At 48.1% G+C, this 21,700-nt stretch overlaps 1 protein-coding gene across 1 annotated transcript in view; it reads left to right on the forward strand.

Annotated features, from left to right (window-relative positions):
* MARCHF4 (membrane associated ring-CH-type finger 4) overlaps positions 1-18,004 on the forward strand; it is a 99,241-nt gene extending 81,237 nt beyond the window's left edge. The window contains exon 4 of the mRNA XM_060107123.1: positions 17,637-18,004. Coding sequence (XP_059963106.1) covers positions 17,637-18,004 — 368 coding nt within the window. The remainder of the gene's footprint in view (positions 1-17,636) is intronic.
* Positions 18,005-21,700: the final 3,696 nt, after the last annotated feature.

The following is a 21,700-nucleotide window of genomic DNA, read 5'->3' on the forward strand; positions in this document are numbered from 1 at the left end:
CACTTTATCACAGCTTACCCTTCCCCCTCCCCATATCCTCAAGTCCATTCTCTAGTAGGTCTGTGTCTTTATTCCTGTCTTACCCCTAGGTTCTTCATGACATTTTTTTTCTTAAATTCCATATATATGTGTCAGCATACAGTATTTGTCTTTCTCTTTCTGACTTACTTCACTCTGTGTGACAGACTCTAGGTCTATCCACCTCATTACAAATAGCTCAATTTCGTTTCTTTTTATGGCTGAGTAATATTCCATTGTATATATATGTGCCACATCTTCTTTATCCATTCATCCGATGAGGGACACTTAGGTTGTTTCCATCTCCGGGCTATTGTAAATAGAGCTGCAATGAACATTTTGGTACATGACTCTTTTTGAATTATGGTTTTCTCAGGGTATATGCCCAGTAATGGGATTGCCCAGTTTTCTTTAAGCCTATTAATGCCCAAGCTTTCTCTAGCCTGTGGTTTGCAAAGTGTATATAGTTCTGGGGTTCCATACACAACTTCAGGAGCCACTTTTAGGAGTGGAGAATGAAATGATATACAGACAGGCTCTGAAATTTTACCCCTGCTTCACCCTGAGCTTCTGCACTTTCATCTGTTTATATATGTGTCTGTTCCAGGTAAGGTTTTGTTTTAAAACCTTCAGTGTTTTAGCAAAAGGTTGGAAACCCACCACTGCCGTTATTGCTTGTTCCCTTACACCATTCCCAAATGTACGTTCCCTCCTCTTCCATTATGTTACCTTGGTTGGTGGAGGGCTCTCTGTTTTTCCCAACAGATGACTGTGGCTGTCAACTCTGAAGTCTTCATCCAAGTGACTGAGGAGGTGGGGAATGACCCCAGTTTTCTCTGAGTGAATGAAGCATGCTCAAGCCCTGGTCATACACCCCAACCTGGACCTCTCAGGTTACCCCCCTAGGCTGCAGCGCTGAGAGTACCAGAGTTCCACAGCTGTCCTTGCCGCACACCAGCTTGTGTATTATGTCAAATATGCTACACTACTCTGTAGGCAAGAAAACATCTATTAGCTAGAACTGGGCTGAGAGGGTGTTCATTTTCCTTGGGGTCCTTTAATACTGGGAATCAGAGAGGCCTGGAGAATTGCATACTGATTACAGCAGCTAGAGACCAGTGATGATGGAACTTGTAAACTTGTCTAAGCGTCTTGCTGCCTCTCCCTGCTGGCTAAACCGGTACCTCCACCCTAAGTTCAAGAGCCTTTTTTTTTTTTTAACAACTTTATTGGAGTATAATTGCTTCACAATGGTGTGTTAGTTTCTGCCCCATAACAAAGTGAATCAGTTATACATATACATATGTTCCCATATCCCTTCCCTCTTGCGTCTCCCTCCCTCCCACCCTCCCTATCCCACCCCTCCAGGCGGTCACAAAGCACCGATCTGATCTCCCTGTGCTATGTGGCTGCTTCCCACTAGCTATCTACCTTACGTTTCGTAGTGTATATATGTCCATGCCTCTCTCTCGCTTTGTCACAACTTACCCTTCCCCCTTAATCACGGCCCATAGGCAGTGAAAGAAACAGACTGCCCAGGCTTGGAGGGCTATGGAAGAGAGAGGACTGTGGATGGGGAGGAATTTGACTTTGAGGCATTCTAATTTAGTTCCCTCTCCTACCAGACTCCTTTCCTAGTCCTGCTGAGGCACAGGCTGTTGATGCCAAAACCCAGGTGTGTTTCCATATGGAGGTGTGTGGCGCTGGCATGGAGGCGGAAGCAGTGGAAGCCTTCCTGTAGGGGCCCTTCATTCTCCTTCAGGCAGGCTTTTGATCAGTCCCTGGTGTGCGCATCTGTGAGACATGCTTTCCTGTCACGTGGTGTATGGATCAGCTTTGGCTGCAGTAATAAACAACTCCAAAATCGCACTGCCTCACAACAAGCATTTATGTCCCATTCATGGGTCTGCAAGATGGCTTGGTTCTGCTGGGCTTGGCTGGACTTAGCTTCTGACTGTGTATTGGGTTCAGGCCTTCTCCTCATGTTGGGGCCCAGGCTAATGGAGCAGGGACTACTGGGATGTATTCTTCTAGCCAAGCGCAGGAGCACAGGAGTATGGGTGGAAACTTGCAGTGCTTCTCAAAGCTTCTGCTCAGTAATGGCACCCTGTCCATTCTGCCCACAGCCCCTGGGCCAGTGAAGTCACCAGTAAGCTCCTCTCCTGGAGGGAGCGTGGGTGAGAGAGAGAAGCATAAATACTATCTCCCAGTCAGGGGTCCATAGATTTGAAAACGGAGAGAATGGGACATAGAAGAGAATTGGTCATGTGATCGACCAGTGCAACTCCCTTGTTTGGAAGTTGAGAGAACAGGGGCCCACAGAAGAGAAATAATCTTCTCAAGATTGCTCAGCTGGGATTAGAAGCAAGGTCTCCTAGCTGGCGGTCTAAGGCTCTTTCCATTATCCTCGCATCAGATACCAGGAATCCTGCAGAGTCACTTATGGACTACCTACAGATGCCACCTATGACTTTGAGGGCACCTGGGCCCACTTACAGGAGGGGCCTTCACCGCAGGCCTGCTCCCTGGGGCTCTGAGCCACCCAGCACCCCTACTCAGGCCTGCCTAGTGCTCATGGGGTCTCCCCTGAGGAGGGGTCCTCAGCTCCATCTCCTCTGTCTCTTCCTGGCCCCTCTATCTACCTGCCTCCCCCCGGCCCACTTTTCTCTCTCTTCTTGTGTACATGTGGCACTCAGTCACTCCATTTACGGGAGAAGCAGAGTGAGCCATATACTGAGAGTTTTCACATTATTGTCCTTCCTTCCAAGCTTTCAGGAGAACATCATTTCCCAGGTGTACAGCCACACCATGAACTATCCATTCTGCTCTGGCAGCCAGTGACTGCTTGGAGACAGCCATCGGATGGAAGGGGAATGCATAGGGACCCTAATCACTTTCGGTGCCGTCCAAAAGTGGTCAGATATATTTATATTTAGACTATCTCACCTTTAAAAAGTTCAGACTGCTCTATTATTTTATTGATTCTAACTGGAGCTAATTCTGTTTCAGAAGCGTGTCCCCAGGGGCAACGATTATTCCTCCCATTTTTCAGATGGTGAAACTCTGAGACTGAAGAATTTGTCTTAGGTTAATTCAGGCAGCATGGTAGGGCTCTCAGTTCAGGGTTTTTTTTTTTGTTTGTTTGTTTGTTTTAGGAAATGCTGTCCATAGGAGAAAATGCTGGGAGACAAAGTTAAAAAGGGAGTAATATGTGATCTAGTTAAGAGAGTTGGAGGTGACGGGCAGGAGCTGGAATGCACACATTCTTGTGGTGGTTGCGATGATGATGATGATTTTGATGATGATGATGATGATCAAGAGTGATGATGGTGGTTGTAAGGGTGAAGTTCAAGTACCAGACACTTCTCCTCTGCCATGTTCTGGTCAGTTGCAGTGGTGGTGGGGAGAACACAGAGCACTGCAAAAGTGGGTATAAGGCCCGTGTACCGCAAAAAAAAAAAAAAAAATTGGGTGTAACACTATCAGCTTTTAAGGGCTCTCTGGAGGGGAAAGTCAGGTGGAGCCTCTTTATTTTTAGGCTTAACTAGACATTCAGATGCACGGAACTACAAGAGAGCATGTTTGGCACCAGATTCCCTTAGAGGAATGCAGGACAGGACCCACAGCCTCCATAAGGCAGGTCCAGCTTCCCTCTGCAGGCGAGTCCTCACCACACTCCCTATCCTAGTCTAGGGCTAGTCTCTCAGCCCCTAAATGATAGTTCAGAAACAAGGAGATGAAATCCACAACAGTGGGTCCATCTTGGCCTAGTTTCCAGGGTCCCCGCAAAAGTCACACTTATTCACCAGAGTCACTGGCCTCAGAAAGCCCAATGCTACAGCCTCCCAGCAGTATTCACGGTAAAGCACCCACCCGTCAGGGGTCACCTCCAACTTAGGCAATGTTATAATCCAGCTGACGCTCCATCTTCATCAGATTTTCAGGGGAAACAAACCAGAATGCCAACCCAGGGTCCAGTCTGTTCCTCTAGAAGGAGAGTGTGCCATAATTTCTCTCCTACACCTCCTGCCTCCATTCATGAATCTGGACTTCTGGCCTGATTCACTGAACCGATGGGAGGCAGAGAAGCTAGAACAGGGACAGAGACCAGGCTGGGCCAGCCAGGAGGAGGCACGATGTGGTCCTCTTACTGCACAAAGATGGAAACCACAGAGAGCCACAGGGGGCCACCTACAGACTTTTGAGGCAGTCACCAGTTTTAAAACTCAATCATTTAGCGCACTTCCACTGGAAAAGAAGAAACTTTCCTTCCAGAAGTCCTGGGAGAGTGGAAGAAGATGATATGAAAAGGTGGGCAGAGGAAGAGCGGGATCCTCACCAGAGACTGGGTGGAAGTGGAAATGAGGGAGGTGGGTGTTTTCAAGAGATGTTGACTGAAAGAATCCATATCCATAGACCCTAGCTGCTTGGATAGATGGAGCAATTTAGTACCTGGATAGAAATTTTATCCTCGGGAGAAAGGAAAATGAGTCTAGCCCCATGTTAACTCAAGAGGTGGAGTAAGAAAGGAATAAGACCGTTTGTTAAAATAATTCTTTGAGGGCTTCCCTGGTAGTGCAGTGGTTGAGAGTCCACCTGCCGATGCAGGGGACACGGGTTCGTGCCCCAGTCTGGGAAGATCCCACATGCCGCGGAGCGACTGGGCCCGTGAGCCATGGCCGCTGAGCCTGCGCGTCCGGAGCCTGTGCTCCACAACGGGAGAGGCCACAGCAGTGAGAGGCCCGTGTACCGCAAAAAAAAAAAAAAATTCTTTGAACTTTCTCTACTCTTCAGACACCTTGGTCTATCCCCTAAACTGTTAAATGGCCTCAGATCGTATAAATCTAAGTAAACATAATATAGAGGTTTAATTAATCCTTAAAAATGTATTTAGCTTTTCTATCAGAGTGGTGTGCTAAGGGAAAGTTAGTGAGAGTGGGAGAGGCACATGAGGAGAAACTCCACTGAGCACCAACACCAACTCAGCAGATATTCTCTGCCATGAAGCTAAGAGGACGCAGAGTCTGGGACATGGTCAACTTGCTGCTTGTGAAGCTACGTCAGCCCCATCTGTGGCTGTGTCCACCTGGCTGGCCTCCAGGTCAATCAGTGAAAGCAATGACTTTCAGACAATGGCCTTTGGTTCTCACCAAAGGATTTTGCCTGAAATGGTTGCCAGAAAGGTCTGGATTCTCTGCTTGATGCAGCATGGGTCCAGGGTTGTGGACAATGTCTCTGGACTTGGTCATATCAGAGGGTTGTATATTCTGGGATACGGGCTGCCTCTACAGATTAAGCATCTCTTGGCTTACAGTCCTAACTCCCTAGACCAATGTATGCCACTGTGAAAGCCAGATGTAAGTTGCTGTAGACAGAACAAACCACCAAACCCCTGCAACAGAGAGGAACTGAGAAAGGGGCCAACAACCCTAAAAGATAAGCAGGGTAAGTATTATCCATATTTAACAGGTGAGAATAGGTTTAAAGCAGTTGGGCTCCAGGTCACATAACTAAGCAGATGGCAGAGCTGAGGACTGGACCACAAACTTCTGGCTCCAATTCCTGGGCACTTTTTACTGCCTATTTCATCTCTGATTGCTCTGTGAAATTGCAGATGCAGGGCTTGGATGAGGAAGCAGGTTGAGGGGAAATTGGTCCAGTAATACCTTGACCCATGGAGTAATGGCTGGTAACAATAAGAAATTCAGTGAGCCCCAGCTGCTCCTGTCCCATACTCAGGGTTTTGGAGGTTAGCTGTTGTTGTACCTCCCTTTTAATCAGTGCTGTTCTGACACCAACTAAGAGGGAGGCTTGAGAAATTGAGATGAAATTTGGGTGGTTTGTCTCCCTGTGACACTCTGGTGAAAGGTACTTGGGATGTGGGTAGCTAAATGTACTGGTTAGCATGAAATTAGGGAATCCATTCCTTCACTCAGAAATATTTACTGAAAGGGCACCTGCTCTCAAGGATCTTACATTTCACTGGGGAGGCAGACAAGGTAATTATTGATGGCAATAATAAGGGCTGGGACACAGAGATGAGTGAGCACAGGAAATGACTGAATCAGAGTGGGCTTGGGATGGTCAGACCCATTCATTCAGTATCATTTGTTGGATATCTTGTTTTGTTCCTGAAACTAGGGAATATTAACAGAGAGATGAATGAGACACAGTCCCTGCCCTCAAGGAGCTCACAGTCTACAAATAAATCACAGCATAGCAGGAGTTTTACAAGATATAGAGGAAGGTAGAACAGAGCAGAGAGCAATTAACTCTCTCGGAGGTGTCCAAGAAGGGTTTCTAAAGGAGGGAACCCTATCCTTGAGCTTGTTTTAAAAGAAATGTCAAAATTTATCCAGAAGAGTGGAGAAGAACTTTCCAGGCAGAACATGTGTAAAGACCCAGAGACATGTGAGAACAAGGTGTGCTTAGGAAACTTTGGGCAGATTTATATGGCTCGGTGCAAAGAGCCAGGGTGGAGAGGTGGGTCATGGGGATGGGGAGGTTGGCAAGAACCAGATCTCACAGATCACAAGTCATGTGCTAAGCAGCTCAGACTACCCTGCTGGTGATGGGGAGGGATTGATAAGATTTTATACAGAGAAGAATTATGATTAGATGTGTGTTTTAAAGAGACAGCTCAGGTAGCTGTGGGGAGGATGGATCAGAGCTGGACAGACTAGACATTGGGAGAGGCCAGATGGAAACATGCTTGTAATAGTCTGAGCAAGAAGGAAAGAGATGCAAAACAGTGGCAATGGGGAAGAAGTGTATGGGATGACCTTGAGAAGCACATAGGATGTGGATTTGATAGGACTGTCTGAACTCCTTCAGGCAAGTGGGAGCCCCGGGGCTCTGGCTTGAGTGGGGACTAGGCACCATTGCTCAGCATGAGAATGGGGTGGGCAATGGATGAAACAAACGGGAACCAAAGTATATGTCTTCAGCAAAGGCAGCCAAAAAAAAAAAAAAAGGACCATCCTAAACCTAAAATCCAGGCAGAGAGGCAAGAGGCAGTTGCTAAGTCAAGAGTTTGCCGTAGAAGAGATGCAAGACACATGGAGGACATTATCTGCAAAGAGGAGAATGCAAGGCCAGGAAGGTGTCTCTTTGCTGGGGTAGAAAGAGGGAAAGGCTTTCTTTTAGTGCACAGGTGGTCCCCTCCTGTGACGTAGAGGAAGATGTAGAGGTCATTGAACCATTTCTGACCAGGGCTGGTAACTGACGGGAGGGGGGGACAGGTAAGGAAAGTAGGCAGTTGAAGACAGAGTTGGAAGGCAACAATTAGAGGTGTGTGAAGCTGTGGATTTTGAATAGATAACTTAGGAGGAATGTTCAGAGAGTAGATGACTAAGGACAGAGCCCTGGGCAACATAAACACTTAAGGGATGGAAGGAGACAGAAGATGAGAAAACAGCAGGAGGGACTGAGCCACAAAACCCAGAGCGCTGGGTCTCCGAAGTGGCAGGAGTGGTGCTACATAATGGTCTGGGACTGCATATTGCTGAGTTTCTTACTAACCTTTTGACCTTAAGTGATGTGCATAACCTCTCTCTGCTTTTGTTTTCCCATCTGTGAAATGGGCTAATAATACTGTCTTCAGAGGTTTGTTGAGAGGATTGAATAAGATGGCACATGTAAAGGGGCAGGCACTTATACGTATCAGTGACCAGGGTAGGAGGTACTTGGTCAGGGTAGATGTCCCTCGAGGTGGACACTCAATAAAGGTATGCCAAAACAGTTAAAACCTGAATCCAGCCACAGCTTGGAGAGCCTGACCTGGAGTCCTCCCCTAATTGAGAATCTGCTGTCATTTGGAGCAATGCCTCTTCTGGAAGCTTTTGGCTCCCTCACCCGTGTCCCCTAAATGAGAAGATCTGATTACATCGAACGTCCCCATTCCACCTGCCTACCTTTCCGTCATCTCTAATGACGCTGTCTTCCCCGGCAGAGAAGTTGACAGAGCCACCCAGGAAACAAATGGGACATTCTCTGCTCCAGTGGGTCAAGTTATTAGGATTTAACAAGAGCAAATGAATTAAGGTCTCTGGCACCAAAAACATTTTTTTTTCACTCCACAGACCAAGAGATTGGCCACCAAGAAGTCAACTCTGCAAAAATGAGGACCTCATCCTCATCATGTTTGTTTTTCACTTGTGAGTGAAATGGGGTCAGGGTAAGGAAAGTGAGCAAGATTCTGAAAGTGCTCCAAATCTTTAACACAGTGGGCTAGGGTAATTGATGACATTATAGAAGAGTTTTTGTTAAAACTTCCTCTATGTGCAGTATACTGAGTAACTTTCCTGTGATTTAGAGGTACCTGGTACCTGCCCTCTGAGATAAAGGGATTCAAATCCCAGTTTACAGCAAGTGGGCAGGGGGTGGGGGCAACAGCGCTTTGAAAACACTGTTTTTCAAACTTAATTTTAATTCACATTAACAAAAAACACATAAATGCCGCAAGGATTCCTCCCCTCCCTCCCTCCTTCTGGGTAGCAATGACCTCACCTGTCAAACCTCTTAATTCCCTGATTAGGAAACTGAAAATATGGAGGAGGCAGCCTGGTGCAGCAGCAGAGACTAGGAAGCAGAAGACCTAGATCTGAGGAGCAGATAAGCTACCAGCTGCCTCTGTGACCTGGGGCAAGTGACCGCCTCTCGCTACCACTCAGCTGACTTACCTATAAACTGAGAGGGTTGAACCTGATAACCTACAAGGTCCTTTCAGGTCTGACATTCCGGGATTTTTGAATTACTTCCATTGTGAGAGGTCATGACTGTCGGAGGTTGACAACTGTGACTGGGGGGATGACCAATACTGCTGAGCCAGGCCAAACAACCCATAAGCATCAGCCACAAAAATGGGCCAGACGATGCTCAGTCCATGTTCCGTTACCTGCATGTGGCTTATCCAACTTTCTGGATTAACTGTTAACACGTATCCCCCCACCCCCTTCCTTAAGCACCTCCCCTCCATCCCCCTACCCCCGCTTCCTGTGCATGGTCACCCTTCTCCACACCTGAGCTGCTGGATGCTTGGAGGATGAAGATGACCGACTTAGAAGTAGACACGCCAAGCACTCACTGTCCCCCTCCAAGGAGACCCCTTGGGAGGCAGTTCAGTTATTCCAGTTATGCTGACAAGGCTCAAGTATTTTAGGAACAGCTCTTAGGAATTGCCTTTAGTGCCTGCAACGCATTTTGGGATAGATTCAGAAGTGGCAAGTCTGTCCATTGATGGTGGGTTTGTGGCTAGAAATAGCTACAATCTGGTAAATAAAGTGGATGCTCAAGCCAGCTAATATATTTTGGGGACCAAGTGAACTGTGCCATTGAGCCACAAATGCTTTTCTCTGTGGCCCCTAATCTAGCACTGAAGGCATTTTAGTTAGGGTAACTCCAGTAGATAGAAAAAAAGTAAGCCCCCAAATTCAGTGTTTTAACCCAGCAGAAGTTTTTGTCAGTGGGAGGTTCTGCTCCATACAGTGATTCAGGGACCGAAGACCCTTGCATCTCGTGGCTCCACAGTTCCTTAGGCTTTTGAATCTTTTATCTCCATCTAATAGAAAATACAAGAGAACATGGATAAGGTGCGTGCACGTGCGCGAACACACACCACACACACGCACACATACATTTTTCCCCTCAGTACCCATTTCTTTTTTTTTTTTTTTGCGGTCTGCGGGCCTCTCACTGTTGTGGCCTCTCCCGTAGCGGAGCACAGGCTCCGGATGCACAGGTTCAGAGGCCATGTCTCACGGGCCTAGCCGCTCCGTGGCATGTGGGATCCTCCCGGACCGGGGCACGAACCCGTGTCCCCTGCATTGGCAGGCGGACTCTCAACCACTTTGCCACCAGGAAAGCCTCCCTATTTCTTAAATCTTGGCTTGACTCATGCTCACATTCAGTGCCAATCACCTAGCTCCACCTGAGTGCAGAGAGCTCTCTGAGCTCAGTTTCCTGTTCTGTAAGGTGGAGATAATATCACCTCCTTTATTGGGTTTGTGAGATAAGTTGACCATATTTGCAAAACCCTTTTAGTGATAGGACATAGTAAGCATTCAGTAAATATTGACTCTCATCACCAACACCATCATCACCATCACCATGACCTTCACCATCACCACCCAGCGTGGCTGAGAAATGCAGTTCTGTTAGCATCTGTCCAGATAGTGAGAACTCTAAGCCTCACAAAAAACCCACAGGAAAAAAAATCTACAGTATCTTAGGGCAGAGCTTCAGAAACACACTTCCAGGAATGGAGCTCTCAATTACACAATGCGAGGATATTTGGGACATGTGTAGAATCAGCTGGTTTCCAGAGCTCCTTTCAGGTCCAGCATGTTATTCATCTATAAACAATGACTGAGGATTGGGAAGGACACTTAGGAGACAGAAGAACAGGTGCTTGTCGCCGGGAACGGGGTTGGCAATAAAGGAGGAGGAGGAGGAGATATGAGTGGGCTTTTTCTGTCCTGTAATTTCCCCCAAACAATCAATATCATGTGGCACTGAGTGTAAATGTGTGCCCAGCACAGTGCAAGCATCAGCATGCAGGATTCCTTACCTCATTTAATCTCATAACTACCCTATAAGCAAGGGGATAGCAGCCCCCACTTTCTGATGAGGAAACTGAGGCTCAGAAAGAGGAATTAACTTACCTCATGCCACAAGGCTAGTAAGTGGTAGGTACTCTGAATGTTCGATACATGTTCGTCAGTGAGTTGACCCTAAATTGTGGGACCCAAAAGTCTTTGGGTCTAGGAGAGGAAGTATCCATTTCTTCAGCTGCCTGAGCTTTTCATGTCTGTCACATTTGGAAACAGAGTGTTTTTTTAAATTATCTATAGCTCTTTGATCAAAATTCGGAGCCTTCCATGAGGCAGTATCCCATGCTCTAAGCAGTGCTGCTCAAGTGTGGTCCATGCATCAGCATCCCCTGAGAGCTTCTTAGAAATGCAAATTCTTAGTCCTCATCCCAGACCTACTGAGTCAGATTGTCTGGGGCTGGTGCCCAGGAATCCGTGTTTTCATAAACTCTCCGGTTTGAGAAGCACTGTTGTAGAGTTAGTTGTCTGCAACCTTTATACCACTTTAAACTAGGATACTAGTAGGAGAAGAGGTGAGGGTGGGAAGCAGGACTTGGTGTCACTGAGGGGACCAGAGCTCTTCTCTGCATACTTCTCAGTCAGCCTTGGCCTATTAACTCCGTACATCATGGGAATCTGTTTTTGTTCCATCACATGTGCTCGTACAAACACACAGTAGGTTCAGGAAATGCTAACTAAACAGAATTAAATTGTATTTCACTGCTATGGACACAGCAAGAACCAAAGGCCAAAATTCAGCAGCGGAGGATTGGGATGCCACATCAGGGAGAACTCCCTGACAGCACTGTGGTGAGTTAGGGGCAGGGGGGCTGTGCAGGCAGGACAACCTACTCACAATGGCCACCTTCCCTCCCATCCTCATGGGCTGAGCAAAGGGTCATTTCAGCTGGAGGCTCGGGGAGAGATACGATGACAAATGAAGGGTTCCAACATCCTTTGGAGCCTATAGGAAGAGGGCCCCTGAAAGATGGAGAGACGTGAGAAAGAGGAAGGCAGCAGTTCTTCTAGAACTGTATCAGTGAATACAGCCCAGGGTTGGGTACCTTGTTAGATGGGTACCAGATAAATTAAATAGAAAACCCCAGAAAGGGGCTCAATCCAAATGTGTTGAATTTCTGATATTGCCATGCATTCTAATTTTCTATTCTGTTTTCTACTACTTCTCCACCTCCATTCACCAATAGCCTTCTTTCCTCCTATTCTAACTTTAGTCTCTCTTTCTCTCTATCCATTTTACCATTCACCTTCTTTCTCTCCCATCTCTTCAACTTTGCCCACTTGACCTGTCCCTATCAAATGAGTCCCACCCATCTTCCCTCATTAAAAAATTCAGCTGGGCTTCCCTGGTGGCACAGTGGTTGCGAGTCCGCCTGCCGATGCAGGGGACGTGGGTTCGTGCCCCGGTCCGGGAAGATCCCACATGCCACGGAGCGGCTGGGCCCGTGAGCCATGGCCTCTGAGCCTGCGCATCCGGAGCCTGTGCTCCACAACGGGAGAGGCCACAGCAGTGAGAGGCCCGCGTACCGCAAAAAAAAAAAAAAAAAAAAAAAAAAAAAAAAAAGATTCTGCTGCTCAAGGAATTGATAAGTAATCTGTAGAGCAGGAAGCAGAGAGATGGGTAGGGAGTGGATGCGAATGAGGTAGTTTGTGCTTTTCCAACTTTTGCCAAACAAGCATTATCTACAAAAACAGGTGCACCTTCCTTCCCTTCAGCCATCTATCCATTAAAATGGTTTAATTATTTCCTGAACACTAGACAGATAATTAGGAGGTAGCATTCAGACCAGAAATTTAAGCCACCCTCTTCAATCAGGGTAAAATTGTCTGATTAAGAAGCTAATTAAGAATCAAGTGTAGTGACTCTTATTGGAAAGAGTGTGTTTGGGGCTTCAAAAAATCCTGATTCCCCCCCCCCAACCCAAAGGCCCCTATGTCCTCCATCATCAACAAGGCTTCATTAAGCTCCCAATACCGTATTAGCTGCCCAAGCCTCAACCATATCTGATCCCTGTCCTCGAGGGGCTTACAATCTAGGGGAAAGAGCATAACAGTGTTCAAACAAGGCTTGTGAAATAAATGAACAAGTGAGCACTGCAGTGCCAAGGGAGCATAGGCATGTATTCAAAAGGTTGAAGGAAGTGATGAGAGTTGTCACATTGGGAGAGGGTGAGAAAGTGGGCAGAGAGGAAGTCTCCTTGTCCAGAACCAGGCAGGAGATCAAGGGGTCCACAGGTGGTCCAAAGGAGATTTATGAACCCACTAAAATCATAAAGACGGTTCATGTGTCTGGGTTTTCTTCCAGGAATATGGTCCTTAGCTTTCTTCAGATCCTCAAAGGGGCACATGATCCAAAGGATCAGGAACAACTGGGCTACAGGGAGACTGTCTCTCCTTCAGTGAACCCTCGAAGACCTGTTGTACAAAGTACAATTTTAGGAGCTGTTGGAGTCCTGGAGGGAAGAGTAGCAGTGGGTGGCTGTCTTGTCTCCTGGAATCACAGCGTGTTGGAGGTTGCAGAGGCTTTGAGATGTTTCCATCCAGTCTCTTTGCTTGACGTGGAGTTGGCTGGAGTGACTCATTGCTGTTTGCTCCTATGAATCAGCTCTTCCTCGCAGGGGACAGACCAGCCTCCCCCAGATTTACAGTGCTGCAAGAGAATCCCACTGTACCTCATCCCCAGTCATCTCACTCACCGTGAGGCCAGCCTCCCAAACCATCTTCACTGTATGGACAATCATCCCTTTCCTATTTTTCTCATCCTTTTACTGGCTCCTTCTTCCCAGCCCTTCCACATGCCCTCTGGACCTCATGGTCCACCATTGGCAAGCTCTCCTCCGAGTGTTCCTTCCTTCATCCTTTAATTGAAATAAAGCTGTCTCCTGAGGACATTGTTTCTTGCATGGCTGTCTTAAGTGGTGGCTGCTTTGTCTCCAGTACACTGTATCTTGGGGGCCTGGAGGTGGGATGAGTCCTCCTTGCTCCCCGTTACCATCTCCAAACTGCCTCTCTTCCTTTATCTTTCAGAAGCCCCAGCTCCTTTGAATGAATGTCATCATACATCACCAGCCCTTTTCCCTTCTTGAGGCTGCTGGCTCTGACTGCCTACTCACTCCTCACATCCCCTGTGCACCTGGCTCACACACTCCCTCCCACCATACCTGTCTCAGCATCTCTGTAGATCAGTGGTCCTTGGAAGAGGTGTTACCATCCCCTAGGGGGCATTTTGCAAATGTATGAGGTTTTTGGTTTGTTTTCTAAAGTGGCTGTGCCCCAGCACTTATATTGAAATGTATATTATCGTGTTATAAAATGACTTCCCCTTTGTTTTTCTGTACATAATCTGTTAGGGCATTATATTAATTAAAAAAAGAAACCATAGTAGCTTGGATTATTTTGTAAGTTTCATTTCAGAGCAGAAAAGGGGATATTAAAATATATTTGTTATAATTTGTTATAGAAAGGGGGCATTTGGGGCTTCCCTGGTGGTGCAGTGGTTGAGAGTCCGCCTGCTGATGCAGGGGACACAGTTTCGTGCCCTGGTCTGGGAAGAACCCACATGCCGCGGAGCAGCTGGGCCCGTGAGCCATGGCCGCTGAACCTGCACGTCCGGAGCCTGTGCTCCACAACGGGAGAGGCCCGCGTACTGCAAAAATAAAGGGGGGGGGGCGGGCATTTGGTCTGATAGAACTGAGGATGGCTGATGCAGATAATCTATCCAACTCCCTGCCTTCCTCATTATTCTGAAGAATTTTCCCTCCAGCCCACCTCAGCCCCATTCAAGTGGTCACTCCCTAGTGCTCATCATCACCAAGAACCACATTCCTTCAAAATCTGGATTTAAACACCCCACTCTCTGATCATCACTCCCCATCCTTGTAGTTCACTGACTCTAGCAATTCTCCAAATTCATAGAAACCTCTTGGCATTGACCCTATCACTTTCCACTTTTCCATTTTCATTATTCCTTATCCCTTTGTGTTCTTACTTCCCTCCTTCCTGGTCTAGACTCCATGGGCCAACGTGATAACCACTCCCTTTGCAAACATCCATAATTCTCATGTCCCACTCTCTCTCCTGCCATACTTACCTGGAAAGACAGTCTATGCTAATTAAAACCACCCAGCCAATGACTAGACCCACTTTAAATTGTGGCCACAAATCTCAAATAGGTGCTCAACACTGTCAGATAATTCTACCACCTCTCCCTTGTAAATTCATCCTCTCACTCTGCAAGATAATTACTTTCCACCTTCTCTTCTCCCCACAAATCTTCAACACTTCCTCCCTTATCCCTTCCCACCTTAGCTGATGACTTCATGGAAGAAAAAGATGCGCTTGGATGAGAACTACCTGCTTTTCCCACTATTGCATCTTTCCTCCTACCTCCTCTGTGCCCACCAAGCTAATTTCATCCTCATCCTCCTTTCACTTGAGCTGACCTCTCAACAGCATTTCAAGGAGGTATCACACCCTCTTTCATGAACCATGTCCTTCTCTAGATTTGGGGGTTTCCACACTTGTTAGTCTTGCTTCTACACCATGTATTGCTCCTTCAGAAACTCCCTTCCTGGCTCTACCTCCACCAAACCTCCATATTACCAGGAGCTTCAGGGCTCTGTCATGGGCCCTCTTCTTTTGTCTGTCTACCTCTCCTCCCAGGAGATCTGGGCCATTCCTAAGGCTTCAGATTCCACCTCTACACTGAGGACCTCCATCACCAGGCAAGACCTCTCCCTAAGCTTCAGACTCATATGTCCAACTGCCTACCTAACCCTTCTATTGAGATTCCTATCAGGTATCTTAAATTTACCATAACCAAAATATAACTATTAATGAATGTAGTAGGCTGAATAATGGTCCCCCAAGACACCCAGGTCCTAATCCCTGTTAATGTGACCTTATATGGCAAAGGGGACTTTGCAGATGTGACTAATCTAAGAATCTTGTAAGAGGTAGAGTTTCGTGGATTATTCGGGTGGACCCAATGTAATCAAAGTGTTCTCATAAGAGAAAGGCAGAGGGAGACTCAATGACAGGAGAGGAGTAGGAGATGTGACATCAGAAGAAAAGGGCAGAGTGATGCAAGGAAGTGGCAAGGAACACAGGCAACTTCTAAAAGCTGGAAAAAGGCAAGGAAATAGAGTCTCCCCTCAAAGCCACCAGAAAAAAAACAGCCCTGCTGACACTTTCACCTTAGCCCAGTGACACTGATTTTTAGACTTCTGATCTTCAGAACTTCAGGAGAATACATCTGTGTGGTTTCAAGCCACTGAATGTGTGGTGATCTGTTACAGCAACAATTGGAAACTAATACAGTGGCTGCCACCACCACACAGATCCACACCCCTGACCCTCATGCCTACCACACCTCAGTCAATGACACCAATACTCATCTAACTGCTGAGGCCAGAAGCTTCAGAGTTGTCCAGAGTTTTCTCCTGACTCACCTCACCTGCCAGCAAGTCTGTCAGCTCTGCCCCCAACATACATCCTGACTCCAGTGGCCTCTCACTTCCTCCGCCGCTACACCTTAGTCTAAGCGGCCATCACTGCCAAGTTGCATCACTACATCACTTCCTCGGTCTTCGGCATCTACTCTTGTCCCTCTTCAGTCTATTGTTTCACAGGAGCCAGGATGGCCTTTCTGAAGGGTATATCAGACCACATCGTCCTCCTGTTACAGCCCTTCAGTGGCTTCCCCTTATACTCAAGATAGAATATAAATCCCTTGCCATGGCCTATAAGGCCTTGCCATAGACTGGCCTCTGACCCCCATCTCCCTGCACTGCCCACTCATTCACTCATTCCCTGCGCCCTGGCCACACTGACCTCCTTTCTGAGCCAGGTGCCTTCCATTCCCACTTCCTGGCCTTTGTGCCTACAGTTCTTACCACTAACGTGCTCTCTCTCCAGACTTTGCATGGATCCCTCCTTCTCATCATTTAAGTCTCAACTCAAGGGTATTCCCTGGTGGTCTGGTGGTTAGGACTCGGTGCTTTCATGGCTGTGGCCCAGGTTCAATCCCTGGTCGGGGAACTAAGATCCCACAAGCTGTGTGGCCCGGCTGGAAAAAAAAAGAAAAAGAAAGAAAACAAACAAAAAAAAGAAATTAAGTCTCAACTCAGATATCACCTCCCTCACAAGCCCTTACTACCATCTCCATCAAACAGGACTCTCAGTGTCTGCAGGCAGTGGCTATTTCCCCCTGTTTTATCTTCCTCATCGCATGTGTCCGTGCCTGAAATAGTCTTATTGGTTTGTTTCCGTGTCTGTTGTGTGCCTCTCCACTAGAATGCCAGCTCTCTGAGGGCAGGACTCTGCCTGTCCTGCTCACTGTGCTATCCCTAGTGCTTAGCACATAGTAGGCACACAATTAATATTTAGTTTCCTGGTTGTCTGACATAGCTCGTTTCTGACTCTACACTGCCCCCTGGCCAATAGAACCATGCCAGAGTTCGCTCTGCCAGCAATGTGTGTATATTAGTAGCACTGGGCTTTTTGTTAAATAGCCAAGAGGTAATCAGTGGAATTTCAGACATTCAGCAGGTATGGAATGACCATAAGGTTTCTTTTATGGTACCTTTGAAGGCACAGGATTCAGTCAACATCTGCTAAGTGCCAGGTGCCACAGACACATGGCAGAGGGAGAAAAAGATATTTGTATTACGCCTTAATGGACAATGAATTTGGATTTTGTCAGGCCAAGGAGTAAGAGGAATAGAGCAGAGGCAGAGGCAAAAGCACTGCATGTAGGTGCCCGACTCTCTCGCGCCCTCGGTGTGGTGGCCTTCCACGTACTTCCAAAGACCCGTTGAGCCTAGAAATGTAAGGATGGTTGCCATGTGGCCCAGAGCTGAAAGGTAGGTTTGAAAAGAACAAATCAAACCAATATAAATCTGGCTTGCCCAATGCCTATACTCACTTATAAACAGAGGGAGACTGGTTTCTCCTGGCAGTGAGCTGCTATCTCTTACTCGCCTTTGTTTTTCTCTTCTCCCTGCTGCCCAGGCCTCATCATCCATGAGGGACCCTCCGTGTACCGCATCTTTAAACGGTGGCAGGCTGTCAACCAGCAGTGGAAAGTACTGAACTATGACAAGACAAAAGACCTGGAGGATCAAAAGGCAGGAGGCAGGACCAATGCCCGGACGTCCTCGTCCACCCAGGCCAACGCGCCCCCCTCCGGAGAGGAGGCTGCGGGCACCCCTGCCCCTGAGGAAGGCCCTGCCCGGGCGGCTGGCCACCCCTCAGGCCCTCTGTCCGATCACCACTGTGCTTACACCATCCTGCACATCTTGAGTCACTTAAGACCTCATGAACAGCGGACCCCCCAGGGCGGCAGCCGAGAGCTGGTCATGAGGGTCACGACCGTGTGAGAGGAGAGACCTGGGAGGGAGCTGTGACCACACACGCACGCACGAGAGCGAGGAGGGGGGGGCCGGGGAGGGCCGCCCCTGACGGGATGCCACCTGGGGAGCAGGTGTGGGGAGGCATGGAGGCACCCCAGGGGCCAGAGGGCAGGCGGTGCTGGGGGGGTGCCTTGAGGGACCTGGGGGCAGGACTGGAGCTGGAGGGAGGCTGGCGCTGTGAGCGTTTTCCTGATTTCCAGCCGGTCAATACCATTCTCCAACAAGCACGAGGAAAACCAATACAAACCCAGCAACGAAGTGCAATACATACTGAGCCTAACAAAACACAACAATAGAGGCACGCAGATGTGCCCCCCTGTGCAAAACACCTGGGAGAAGTGGCGGCTGGGGAGGGCGAAGCTGCGTGTCTGGTGGCGGTGGTGCCCACATGTGCACGTGTGGGAAGCAAAAGCACTTGTAGCCGGCCTTGTTTTACCCTTGAGTTTGCTTTGGTTTCTCCCTGGGCTGTGTTCCAGGGACAGTTGGGGGGAGGGAGAGGGATGGGTGGGAGCTGGCAGGGATGAGGTTCCCAGCATTTGCGGCCCCTGGGCTCACCTGGGTGGGCAGGATTCCTGACTCAGGCCTCAGGGGCAGTGGTGCAGGGAGGGAGATGCTGACCTGAGTGGCCAGAGGGAGGGGGGTTTCTTCCCCTTCCAAACCTTCCAGACTGGGAACTCCCAATTTCAGATGGGCTCAAAGGGGGCGTAGGTTTGGAGTAGGGTGTCTTTCTGTGCCCTTGTTACTTTATTTTATGGTGATTTGGCTCAAAGATGTTTACAGGAAACACACACACACACACAACAATAGTACAGATTTCCCATGGGTATCTTGAGCACAGTCCTGCTGCTGTGGCTTCAGCCTTCAAAGCTGTCAATCCAGGAGTGGTTTTCTCAACCACCCAATACCACCCGTGGCCACGACATGCTCAGTGCCACGGCCCCTCCTGGTTTGGCACCTGCTGAGACCCAGGGCCCCCCATGGCAGGGCACCTCCTGCCCAGGGTCTCCCAGGAGAGCTGCTGCAGCGAATGGGAGGAAGTTGGCCGGATGTGCCCCAAGGAGTGGAGTGGAGACCAATCTAAGTATTCCTTGCTGTTCGGGACCCTCCCCCGAGGGCAGTTTGGCTAATCCCTCAGTGCTACCTGCTCCCTGGTCCCTCCCATGCAGCGAGGCGGGCCCAGGGACCCTGGCAGGGAGCACTGTCCCTTGAGCCCGCCTGCTGGTTCTGGGACCCTGCCAGGGAAGGCCAGGGGGTGGTCACCTGCAGAGTTTCTTGTTGTCATTGCACAATGGCCGCATCATCCGTGGGTATGAAAGGGACACTGTCAAGTACTTTTTTAAACTAGTTTTTAGGGTTTTTTAAAACTCTCTGTTGTTTGTATTATTCTCTTAAAAGCTTGAAAATAAAGTTTCTTTCCCTACCACTAGTGTCCTTTCCCATATGTGAGTTTTTCCTTTCTCTGTCCTGTTTTCCCTCTATGGTATAATTTGCTTTCCCTTTCTCCTGTGTCTGCTCCACCCCTAGAGTCTTCTCCCTCACAAGAAATGGTTTCTCCTTTGAGGGCACAGGTGGGGCAGGGCCTGTGTGTGTGCGTGTGTGTGTGTGTCTGTGTGTGTGTGTGTGAACCTACAGTGAAGCCCTGGGACTCCTGGCCTCTTCTTGTCTTCCTAGCAGGTGAATTCCTTCAAGTCAAAAAGAGGACCAGCTCCCCAACTTTTCCCAGGTTTCGGCCCAGGACTCCTGGAAGCAGAGACCACTAGTGCTGGGAGGAAATTTGGAGAGTTTTCTCCCCATCTGGTCATTTCAGAGAAGCTAAGAGAACCACAGGTGAGGGGCATGTTAGGACCTCATTCCCCTGACAGTTTTCCTTTGAACATCAGAAAACAGCCCCCAGAGCTGGGCCCTGAGAGGGGGCTCAGACATATCACTAGGCAGCAGGCAAGGCTTTCCCTCCCTCCAGCCTGACCTGGCCCTCCTTCCTGGGGCCGGCAGTTGGTCAGGCAGCATCTTCAGTGGGATGTGCACAGGCTTAGGAAGGTTCCTCCCCTGATGAAGCTCACGATCCAGAGGGTCAGAAAAGACATATGATTAAGGAGAGACCAAATGACACATACAAAGAAAACATACAAGTGAAAACCAACAAAACCATACAAGTAATTCATGTAGCGTGAAGGTATCTCTTTTTTCTTGTAGTCTAGGAATGGGCCATTCAGGTTAATTAAATATTTATGTGGGAATTCCCTGGCGGTCCAGTGGTTAGGACTCGGCACTTTCACTGCCGAGGGCCCGGGTTCAACCCATGGTCGGGGAACAAAGATCCCACAAGCCACATGGCACGGCCAAAATATATACATATATTTATGAAAAATATAGATGTGTCCAGACATGCATTATCGATTTTCAAAAAAATATCAGAATGCAACAAAATATAATGGCCATAATGTCGTCTTTCTTTGGTGATTCGCAGGGAGCTTCAGAACACTGTGGTCATGCAGGGTCATCATTCAGAAAATACTGTATTGAAGAAGAGGTGGTTGGGCTTCCCTGGCGGCGCAGTGGTTGAGAGTCCGCCTGCCGATGCAGGGGGCACGGATTCGTGCCCCAGTCCAGGAAGATCCCACATGCCGTGGAGCGGCTGGGCCCATGAGCCATGGCCGCTGAGCCTGCGCGTCCGGAGCCTGTGCTCTGCAACGGGAGAGGCCACAACAGTGAGAGGCCCACGTACCGCAAAAAATAAATAAATAAATAAAAAGAAGAGGTGGTTAATGAAAAGTTCTAATAGGATTCTGGAGTTTGTTGGATCTTCATGATGTAAGCACCAAGAGATCAAGGACCACATCTGTCTTGTTTACCACTATATATCCAGGACCTACAGACCTACAGTAGTGCCTGGCATACAGTAGGTGCTCAATAAATATTTTTGAGTGAATAAGACACTCCTGGAAGAGAACGGAAGGACCTTCCAGCATGCAGGAGACATGCCTCCACTTCTATCAACTTACACTCCAGTTCTCAAGGTCAATCATAGAATAGAGAAGGTCAACATTTGACCGCTCTACCCAACAGGATGGTAAATTCCCTGTGCCTTGGGGAATGGTGCTTTTGGGTACAAAAATGAGTGAGCTGGGTTTTTATATTTTATATGCATCTCTGGGGTTCGAGGTAGAAGTGCACCCTGACAACCTGAGACCACTGTCCTTTTCCAAATGTGCAAATCATTCTTCATACCACAAGTAAAGGCCTAGATTTCCTGTAGATTTATCCAATGCAGAACGATGAGAAATAGCCCAGAGAATTCACCTGCACATCAGTCCCAAGTATGGCCCCTTGCATGGGACAAGATACCAACTAACACCTAAAGCTCTTGCTATGTCCAGGCACCCAATTAAATATTTATATGCATCGACATACCTAGTATTCCAACAACTGATGAAGTAGTTACCATTATTATCTTCATTTTACAGATGTGGGCACCAAGGCAAAGAGGTTAAGTCACTAGCTCATAATCACCAGCCAGGATTCTATCCCAGGCAACCTGGCAGGACAGGTGTCCACTCCTGCAGGACAGTTGGCACCAAATAAAGGGAAATCTGGGACAGGACAATGCAGGGGGCTCATTATGGTAGAGACCTGTTGAAAAATTTTGGAGGTTGGAGACTTAAT

This window comes from Mesoplodon densirostris, chromosome 8 (assembly GCF_025265405.1).
Source record: "Mesoplodon densirostris isolate mMesDen1 chromosome 8, mMesDen1 primary haplotype, whole genome shotgun sequence".
Lineage (NCBI taxonomy): Eukaryota > Metazoa > Chordata > Mammalia > Artiodactyla > Ziphiidae > Mesoplodon > Mesoplodon densirostris.